This window comes from Cantharellus anzutake (genome assembly GCF_015039405.1).
Source record: "Cantharellus anzutake strain C23 chromosome Unknown EI90scaffold_189, whole genome shotgun sequence".
Taxonomy (NCBI): Eukaryota; Fungi; Basidiomycota; class Agaricomycetes; order Cantharellales; family Hydnaceae; genus Cantharellus; species Cantharellus anzutake.
Window position 1 is genome coordinate 129,236 of NW_024067139.1, and position 10,550 is coordinate 139,785.

The window sequence follows — 10,550 nt, forward strand, 5'->3', positions numbered from 1 at the left end:
TCGCTCCGTGTTCCTTTCTCCAGCCTCAGTGCTGTTTTCCTTCTTGATGTCTTCCACGCGTCTCCCAATGCGCGTTGTACATGCTGGTACGACTATTGAGCCACTTTTACAAACGTTTCTGGGTCCTTGATGCATCGGTTTTCTGTTCCATTTCCATTCGAATCATTGGCGCTTCAACGCCAAATCCACACGGAAAGTTCTTTGTGCCTCATCCTGGTGTCTCAAACACTAAACACTTTCCTGGCCACATTGCACGCATTGTCGTGGCCATTTTCGACCAAAATCAGTCTTGTCGCTATACTCATTCACTGAAAAACCTTGAATACAGCGCTCTAGCTCCAGTTGGTAGTTACTCACAGCACTGCTAATCTATGATTATCAGCCCTGTGATCGGGGCCAGGTCGATGACTTCTTTTGCTCGATCGAGATCAGGTCCCTTCCTAGAAACCCTTCGCTCTACCTCCGCAATTAACCTTTAATGATCGCTGATACTGCGTTGGGTGACGTGGTGATTAGGTCCTCGGCGGTGCAGGGTGTCCCCAGGGCGTCCCCAGGGCGTCGTCTGCTTTTTATATCCGAAAAGTTTTTGCGACACGCCTGCCGCAGATCAACATCGAAAGCACAACCTAAGATCGAATTCTCATTGGCCGAAGTCAAGTCGCGAGGCCGAAAATCAGAGAGCTCAGTTACAAAGCCCGTCGTCCAGCTTCTATCGGTGGCGAGGGATTTACGTTGTCGGGGTCCCCAATGTGGCGCAAAAATTAGAACCGCTCTATCGCCTGGTAGTGGTCCAACGGGCTACCAAGTGTGCTGATTTGGTTGTCTGGCCAATTCAGGAATGGGAACTCCGCGGATATGGAAGGCACTCCTTGTGGCATCGGTTGAAGCCAAGCTGTTTCTCCGCGGGAGCGTGCAGGTATTCTCGAAACTATTGTTGTGACACTGCCGTCCCCTTCTGGGCGAGACAAACTACTCCAGCACTCTCCATTGAACGCTGTGGTCGCAGCAGCCATATTGGAAGGTAAATGATCAACTCCGCTATAGCTTCATTCTAGGCTTATAGTCGGATGGTTTCTCATATCTACGCTCTGCCTACGGCAGGCGTCTTGATCCATCTCAAATTAAGCCTCGAGATTCGCGTCGTTCACTTGTTGCCATGAACAACTTATTACTTGCACAACAGACGTATAGTGTTCAATGGCACATTCTTGAGCTCGGCAGCTGCTCCATTCTGTGAGATCAGTACAAAGTTTTTACCGACGTTGAGTCAATTTTACTCTTGCTCACTTCACCAGCCCCTATTCTGTTTTGCTTTCCTTAGCGATGTGGCCAACCAGTGATATTTATTGCCACAGCGGCGAAGGAGTAGCGTATCACGCGGTGGCTGGGGTTTAACTACATACGGTGAGATCTAGATCTTAATATCACTCGTTGTTTGCCGTCGCACCTCGCACCGGTTCACAGGCCTCCTATCTTGGTCATGCCCAATTTCGCTAGGGTCAGATGACGGGTGCGGGCACTTTCCATGGAAAGACATTATATCATGTCGTCTTCATGTTCATGAACTTGTAATGCTCGTGCACTGTGTGCGAAGAGCATGACCTCACCCGAGACTGCCTTAATTAGCAGCTTCACATGTCAACACTCCATCAGTGCGAGTGTTTGCACTTTTTGGCAGGCAGATGATAGCGCGTGTGCACCCCAATGGAATGTGCAAAATGACCACTGAATCATTAACTTGTCACGCGCCTGCATCCCCACAGACACTGTTGATCGCTTGATCATAAGCGTTCAGCACATAGGGGTAGCTTTGGAGGAAAGCAAGTCCAAACTTGAGAGAAACGAGCATATGTTCTAACTGATTTCCCTATTGTCAGCTTCCGTTTTAGATGTATGTCAAAGATCTTCGAGGTACAGCGTGTGCAGATAGGGGTAATTAGGTCACACCAAAAGGTTTCATATGGCTTTTTGTCGATCACAGCGTGCCAGTGATTGAGTTTCGTTGATGAAACATTCCCGGTGGTGAAAGATGCACAGCTCAGGAATTGGTTGATGACCGCGCGCGAGGGTCACGATGGAATCGACTAGTTTTCAGGATTTCCTCGCATCCACACCGTGCCAATACTGTGATCGGCACCCCTTAACCGTTTCGTAGGCACCTTGTAGCTTCTCTGACCCTTGTGCTCTTCGAGTGATGTTGGAGTGTACAGCATGCCTCGTTATGATTCACCAGACACTCGGATCGATCGGCTCGGAACTGTGTACGTACGCGGGGTGACGTGCGGGGTAAATATGAACACAGGAAAACACGAGGCTCAAGTTTATCGAGCCGCGATGGCGAAAACCAAGAAAAAGGAGGCAACTCGACCCTGGCGGTATCCCTCCTGACCTTCAACTCCTCTTGTTTCCCTGAACAGACATTATCCGCAAACGTGGGGTCTTCGACTCAGAGTCACAGCTCGGGTTGCTTCTGCCACTAATATATCACCCCAGAAAATATGCGCGATCTCAGCCACACATACTTCGGGTATACACACCGATCCTATCGATACCGCCTTTGACCGCCTTTTTCACCTGTTCAACCACCTGTCCTCGCATACCCACGCGGACTTACGAACATGACCACTAGCACGTTTGTATGATCCCATCACGAGCCCATATCCAACCATCCTCAGTCCCCGAACGAAGCATTCGTCCCGGTAAGTAAAGGAGCAACTTCATTTCATTTTGGTTGGAGTTTGTTGGGCATTTTAGATTAGGGCAATGTAGTCCTATCTTTGTTGTATGGGGATAGGGTCGAGATATGTATAATGCGTGATGCCCCCATTCAAAGATTGCCTGCCCGATTGTTATCTTCCCGCATGTACAATTACCATTGGAAGCAGCTGATCATGCGGTCCGCAATCGGAACATGCGAAACGTCCTTGGAAGCCATGAAGAGTAAAGCTAGCTTTCTCGCTAATGAGTCCCAATTTGTTTGGCCGTCCCGGGGGGATTTGCTTGAGCCCCTGGCCGCCTGTATTCTTGTAGCTGCGTGAATCGTTCGCGTGTCACCATGTAAAGATGGTGAGAAATTGCCTCTGTGATCACGATGAGCGATTGAGGCATATTGGCTGAGGCGAAAATGTGTTGCGCTGTCGGCGTCAGAATTTGCATTGGTCCCACAGCACTGAAGAAGGGCCCTAGCAACTTAAAGGCTCAACGCTCGACCCTTCACTAGGGTAACGGAAGGGACCTGTACGATGACTGTCGTCGAAATGGACAAACGTGCGACTGGAAGCCTGCCGCGGGGGCACCGTAGTGGGAGATGTGGTCAAGAAATACGGGTCTGACGGCTCTGTGCCTCCGTTGAAATGCTGACTCCTGATTTCCTGGTATAGCGCCGGCTAAGCCGGTTGCCATTCCGGGCGGCCGCATGCAATTCCTCTTTGTTCCCCCAGCAAGGAAGGCAAACACGGTTGATGTATAGAGAGTGTTGTTTTTCAAGCTTCCGAGGCTTCTAAATAGGAGAACGGTTGGGAGGTTCTTCCTTCGCCAATCGAGGGCCCTCATTCACGCTCAGGCCATGGGTCTAGGTTGTGGCAAGGTGAACAATGACACGGGGCCAAAGCGTCCACACGTTGGTCACGGTATCTCCTCGGTAAAGGATGATGAGAAGGGATTTTATGACGCCGGCATCTGTTGTAGCCTGCCCAATTGCGCAAGATCGCCCTCCCAGCTTCAGGGCTGGACCACAAGGAATAGTCCGTTTCTGTAGTCCTGCAGAGCGAACGTTGCCGTGCTGTTCTTGGTACATTCCCGCGGCGGAAGCGAGCAGAGGGAGAGGTGATTGCGCCGGAAATTCCGTAAGAATTGCAGGGGAGAAATAAATTCTCGGAATATTACATATAGTACACTGGAAAGAGTAGCACCCTTAAAGAATTCATGAATCCATATTACTAGTATACCATCACAAATATTTCCAAAAAGAAGAAATCCAAGGGAAAAGATAAAATAAGATAAAATCAACACAAAAAGATTGAAGCGTCCAACTTGAAGAATTCAAGACATTTTATGAACAGGTCCATATAAGATTCTTGGTGAGCTCACGGCTCACCCTCCCAATCCATTCGTGTCCCGACTCTTTCTCTTCCTTCTGTTGCCAACGAAACCTCGCTAAGCCTCCAAAGATTGTCTTCCTGCATGCCATGATGGCGTTCCGCGCTTCTTCTGCTAGACACCTGAACGTACCCAACAACGAGGATGATCCAACATCTGACTTTGAGGACGGCGCACCCGTAAAGTCTCTCAATCCCAACAGTATCCACAGTGGCAAGCAGAGCTTCATCCAAGAGGACCCAAAGATTGACCACAGAAAGAAGAGGAGGAACAGAACCACGCAATCTTGCTTGTCCTGTCATCAGAATAAGAGAAAGGTGCGGGTCGCACGGTCCCTTTGAAGGCCCTTTCCTTCATCTTTTGCTAACTGATCACCTTTTTCATGGCGCTTAGTGTGATCGAGGTCGTCCCTGTGGCAGATGCATCACTCTGGGCCTGGTGAGCTGATCCTCCATTTCACTCTGCTGTCGGGCCTTAGCGTCGAGGTCTGAGTCCGCCTCACATCAACACTCTCGCTTATCGCTCTTAATATAGACCGGTTTCTGCGTCTACGAGGTCGGCGAGAAGACACGGTGAGTTCCTCTCTTCCAACGCAAATCACACCCACATGTGGAGATCATATTGCCACTTCACACCTGATTTGCCACTACCCCTCTTTCTCGCTTTTTCGCCCCTTTCCTTGTTCCCAATACTCATCCGATCATCTTTCTCAGAGATAAAGATACAGATGAAGTAACAAGCCTCCGGAATCGCGTTGCTGAACTCGAAGGCGTCGTCCGCGAACTAAAGAACAAGCCTCAACCTCGCTGGGCTGCCAACGCAATCGTCCAACAGTCCTCGATGGACTCACCCCATTCTGCCTTCCAGCCCCCTCCATCGCCTGCACCTACGATCTCTTTTCCTAAGGAGTCTTGGCACGTCCGCTCTGCCCGTAGAGATCATGCTGATCGGGAGAACGATGGTGTCAACCGGTGCGATGGTCACGAGAAGAAGAAGAGGAAGCTGGGTGAGAGCGGGCTCGGCGGGCTTGGAGGTGGACTTTTCGACGAGTCATATCGTGTGAAGGTCGAACAGCAGCCGGCATCCTCGTTCTCGCTCGAGAGTGCTGGCGATGAGAGTGGCCTAGAGATCGACGAGAACAGTGCTCTCGGCAGCCCCCTCTTCCCCGGATCCACCAACTCTCACAACCTTGTCCCTCTCACAATGGGCCTTCAACGTCGTGCGAGCGTACCGACTGGATCGTCGCTCAAGTTCGGCGGCCTTGGGAACAACGTCTTGATGCGGACGGCGACGGATCCTTTCCCGGGTGCTCCGGGTCCATACGTTCAAGATACTCGACGCAGCTTGACTAACCCACCTCCAAGTATATCTCATTCTCGTCGCCCCAACCCTGGCGTTTCTTCATCCTCGCCTCCACCTCACAAGACGAGCAGCAAAAACAAAGCACAAGAGGAACCAGTGTGTCATTGTCTCGCCGATCCGAGCTCCTCGGGGTTCGTTGCTCATCTTAGCAAGAACGTTCGTTCTACGTGGCAATTCCTCGAGACGCGACACCGTTCAGAGGGTCGTGGAGACGCCACCACCTTTGACAACCTGGATGAGTCCATGAAGCCTCTGTTAAGAGATTGCGGCGTAATGCGCGCGCTTTCCCAGCTTGAGAGGGCCATCAAGTATGTCTCAACCTGCCAACTCCCACCTTCATATTAGCTATCGATCACTAACTTTCTACTTGCCTCATTTGCATTAGACTTTCGAGCTGCAAGAGAACCCAAGCGCAAGCTTCCCCCGCACAACATCATATTCACGCGCAATCCCACACAATCTCTTCCCATGATTCGTCGCTCCCGCCACTCTCCATTCCTGCGCCACTCACGCCACCGCCTCATTTGAGATACCTTGATGAGGAGGAAGAGACCCCTGAGGAGGTTCAGCATGAATCTGAGTTTGCGCACCCCACCCAGCATCAATTCCCTCATCAGCCACAGCACGTACAACACCAACAAGCCCATCATGAGTTGATGATACCATCACCAGTCTCGCCACAGGCCCGTTGTCTATCTGCGGGGTCCGCAACCTCTCCTCACGGGCAGGTATCAACCGAGCCACACCCTGGTGTTAGCGTGAATGTTGGCGGACAAGACCTTCTCGATGCTGGGTCTCCTGTTAACCTACTTAGCGAAGAGGCCCTTGTTGCCCTTGGGGGTGGCCACGCTGCTCCTGTCCCGACTCCGCCTTCTGCAACGCCATCGCAGCCGGCCGAAGGTGGTGAGCACCATCCGCATCCGCTCGACAACGCAGCGGGCGGAGAAACTGGGGAATTCTACAGTGGCTACGAGCACCACCACCAGCATTATGAATTCTTCGGACAAGGAGAGGATCATGGCCTGATGGATATGGCTTACAGGTCATGAGATGTCCATCATGCGATCACAACGCTTGCGCGCCACTAGCCTTTCGTCTTTTTCCTGTATGTGCCAAGGAATGATCTCACCACAACACCACACTCGCTTTCTTTTTTATTTGCACATGCGACACTCCCTCCATTCACTGAAATACTCCCGGACTTTCTTGATCGCCTGCTTGCTCGATTGCCTTATTATTTGGTCTTTTTCTCTCTCGCAACGTCAAGTGCAGGTCCGACCTTCTTTTTGCTATGATTGCTTCCTTGGATACCCTGATCCTCGGACACTTTTCCCGTTTTGTTTGGAACCACTAATTCTCCAAGACTGATGGTGATTGACGTTGAGCCGTCTTCGCCAGCACCCGCCGGCCCTCGGCCTTAACCTGTACTATATCTTCTCTGTTGTGCATGTTTGTGCCAATACGCTTGTTCTCTATAGCTTGTTTTCTTTTTTCTTTTTTTTAAACATTCCACCTTTTTAACTCTTCGACAACTCCGCCTCGCCTTAAACCAACACGTACCCAATCCTCATCCATCACGCATTTCAAACATCACCATCATCATCAGTACTACCACGACTTTCTCACATTTTAAACACCTTCACACACATTCTTATCTTCTATCAGTGCGTTCGTTTCCCATTACGCACGCACCTCATGGACGCACATACCACACACTCACACACTGTATCAACTTTAACACTTCCGACCTACGAACAAATCTCAATTCCGTTTCTAGCCGACTTCCTTCATGCCATGCGCGTCCCTTGGTGTCTTTCGGGACCATCCCAGCTTGATGCGGCCCGACTCTCATACCCTGCTTGGCCCTTGTCCCCTTTTCATGCGTCCCCTGTGCGTCCCCTACTCTTTCCTCTGTCCTCCGCTTGTATTATTTCACATCGGTAGCGTTCCAGCTTTCCAACCGACAACCTTATTCGTTCTCTCCATCGCCAATTTTGCGTTGTGTTTTATCTCTTGGCTGCCATCTTATCTTCTTATCTTCCCAAAGGCTAGTGCGTCGTGATCCATGTATCCATAAGGGAGACAAACACCCCCAAAAAATGGAGCGCTTATGCAAAGCGCAACATCGACTGTCTTTATTCGAATAAGATTCGTTAGTCAGATCGTTTATGTATTTATTTTTCCTTTTGTTCGACTTGGGCTCCGCTTGTTCTCGATGTCAATTCTTGTATGAGTTCGTTTCGTCGCGCTCCAGACATACAGACTTGCAGTTGGCCTCTGGTTGGGCCACACCGCAATTTTCTTCTTCTAATCAATATTGCCTCCTGGTTCGTTCTCTCTCGCTTTCTTGCTTTCATTGTAGAATGTTAATATTGCTTCCTCGACTTATCATATTACCTTTGAACCCCAAATACATGATCATTAGCTTCGAGACTGATCGAAAAAATTCCAATTAATAACGAGTTCATGCATGGTGCGTGATCGTGGGAACAGAGCCTTCACTCGAACATGCCACAATATCCAGCTCCTCCCGCTGAAGCTAAGGGCAGCAAAACAACTCGGGCCTTGCCTACTGGATGGATTGAGGAGAAGGACCCCATTTCTGGTCAATTATACTTCGTCGGTTCGTCGCTTGCTAGTCGACTGATGACGGACTTCGATTTACGAAGACCAACCAATCCTCTCAGACACGCTTTCGTTGAACCCTCTGGCGACTTGGGATGATCCCCGCTTGAACCCCTCTTTGTATCCCAACCATGATCCTTCTCTCGGTGTGACGGTTCGTCATCATCAGCCAACATCTACTGGGAACAACAAAGACAACAATACGCCTTCCTCCACCTCCTCCCGGCTTCTGCTTCCTTCCTTCCCACAACCAGTGCCCGTTCCCGTCGTCAAGGATTATCCTGATTATCCGATTGGTCGACCCTCGGGAGGTGCAGCGATCCTAACTGTCGCAGGGGCAGCCATTGCAGCTGGGATGGTTCATAGTCGAGCTACTGGTACCACACGTCCTTGACGTCATGTCACACGTCGGATCCCAAGCCCGTCCATCCCCCTTACAAAGACATTTTGTCGGCTGGATGATAATGATGATAATGACACGATTCACTCCGAGGATTTCCTAACTACTGCCACGGATTTCTTGTGCGGATCGATGCCGTGGGAAGGTCATCTGATGCGAAAATAATATGAAAATTGATCGTCCTCGTTCCTCCTTGCAATGAGGTGTTCCACACGCTTTCTGACGACTTCTTTTGCCATTTTTGTCCTTTATTACTCAGTATAAGGGTATCCTGCATCGCCCTTACTTCATTCCAGCCAATAGTGATTCGTTCCTCAGGCCTTTTGTTCGATCCTGTGATCGATATCAGTTTTTTTTTTTTTTTTTTTTCTTGCCTGAACCAACCCTGCATTTCCAGGGGAATCAGCCGAGCAGCCTTCATGGTCCGCACCTCACGTTCAACACGTTCTCTTGTTCTTCGTCCCTCAAATCCTTTCACACCGGCCTTGATTTGTGATATTCAGAGCATACATTTTGATGTGAAATAATGTTTGGTCTACAAACAATCCGCTACTTAAACCGTAACGATTCGAAGGATATTAATAATGCCCTGGTCTTATCTCAAAACTTAGTTAATTATTAATAATATTGATGAAGAGTCACCCGGCCAGGGTACGTTGCAGCCCTGTGTACGAAATATATGGAATTAGGACTTGAGAGTGAATTTGCAGATGGAAGCAAGACAGTAGGTACATACTATACCGCGCACTTTTATTGTGCATACAAAACGATTCTGTTACCTCGCTGGTCAATGGTCGAGTGGGAGAATGCACATTCAGATATGTATGCCATGTCGACATGGGAATCTGGGCCAAGGGACCAGACATTAATGTGTAGCTTTCTTCATTAGTTCCTGACAACGGAAATACTTATTCCTTGGACGCATTGAAATGATATGGCGAGCAATATCATGTTCACCTCATGAGCCAATATCATCACGAGATGTTGTGTCCAGCCTAGACGTACGATTGAAGCCACTATTTTACCGAGATTCTAGCAGATATATGTGAGAGAGACAAAAGGCTTGATGGCCAGTACGGCTACCATTACGTTTAGAATGCAGGACTTACCTAGAGGGGCCAAGGGGTTCGCCAACATAATTCTATCAGGCGGCGCCATGCAACCATGACCGATGCTGATAGATTACAAATCGCTATCATCTTCCCAATTTGAATGAGATGGATTGACTTGCACAGCGGACTGTGGCGAAAGGTGGGAATGAGGAAAGAAGTACTGATATGTAATGGGAAAGTGTGTATTGTCGGCCGGTCGATGAAGTTACATTGGAACCGCGGAACATATGGTACGAAAACTGCGGAGCGGACCCCTTTTGTTTGCGCACTCACTTAGAACATTCACTATGAGAAGGCATCTACAAGTTGGGCTCAAATAAATTTCGCCCTCGTATACATATTTCATGTGCTCCAACCATCCCAATCCGTCTAGCACGACAGCACCACTCAGGGGAGGGATCATTGATGTTGCGGACCCGGTAGAGGGAGCCTGGGCCGAACACAGCACCACGAGTCCAGGCTACACCTTTGGGTGCCTAAAGATTTCCGATTTGTTCCTTTCCAATAGACTCACCTTCTGGTACAAACTGCTCGGTTGAGTCGAGCGATCTGATGGCGATGATGACTAAAGTCCCCATTCCCATTAAACCAACACACTTCGATGAGTCACAACGATCATGCAGAGGATTTGGAGGTGTGGCTCAATAATACGCTCTCCGCATACCCATTTTCAGAAGGGTCCCCAGTGATAAAAGTTCAATGTGGAGTCGGCGCAGTGCAGGAATATCGTCAAGATGACAACCAGTTTCCCACTGATTGATGCTGGACAAAAAGCCATCTCTCTGCAGGTGCAATTTCAACAAAAGAGATGCTTGAACCATCAAGCATGGTTCAACATTCAGCTCTTGGAGGCCACACGAGTGTGAAAACCACCGCAGACCGAATGTACCTGTGTTGACCCAATCCTTGTTCTCTGGATAGCCCCGGAGCCTCATCCGGTTCCCAGAATGGCA

General features: G+C 49.5%; 4 protein-coding genes across 4 annotated transcripts; all 4 read left to right on the plus strand.

Moving 5' to 3' along the window:
* Positions 1-4,346: 4,346 nt before the first annotated feature.
* EI90DRAFT_2847078 (uncharacterized protein) lies at positions 4,347-4,887 on the plus strand (the record flags this gene model as incomplete). The annotated part of the gene is made up of 4 exons (XM_039053724.1): positions 4,347-4,415; positions 4,492-4,536; positions 4,633-4,670; positions 4,812-4,887. Coding segments are annotated over 4 exons (228 nt in total), but the record flags the coding sequence as incomplete, so codon positions are not given.
* On the plus strand, positions 4,846-6,314 carry EI90DRAFT_669433 (uncharacterized protein). Its single transcript, XM_039067932.1, has 3 exons — positions 4,846-5,768; positions 5,846-5,908; positions 6,051-6,314. The coding sequence occupies exons 1-3, from the start codon at positions 4,939-4,941 to the stop codon at positions 6,115-6,117; spliced, it is 960 nt and encodes a 319-aa protein (XP_038908017.1). The 5' UTR covers positions 4,846-4,938; the 3' UTR covers positions 6,118-6,314.
* A 1,202-nt stretch (positions 6,315-7,516) lies between these two features.
* EI90DRAFT_669289 (uncharacterized protein) lies at positions 7,517-7,991 on the plus strand. Its single transcript, XM_039067931.1, has one exon. It carries the CDS (start codon positions 7,629-7,631, stop codon positions 7,914-7,916), a length of 288 nt encoding a protein of 95 aa, XP_038908018.1. The 5' UTR covers positions 7,517-7,628; the 3' UTR covers positions 7,917-7,991.
* EI90DRAFT_3023038 (uncharacterized protein) lies at positions 7,969-8,479 on the plus strand (the record flags this gene model as incomplete). The annotated part of the gene is made up of 2 exons (XM_039057846.1): positions 7,969-8,083; positions 8,130-8,479. The coding sequence occupies 2 exons, from the start codon at positions 7,969-7,971 to the stop codon at positions 8,477-8,479; spliced, it is 465 nt and encodes a 154-aa protein (XP_038908019.1).
* Positions 8,480-10,550: the final 2,071 nt, after the last annotated feature.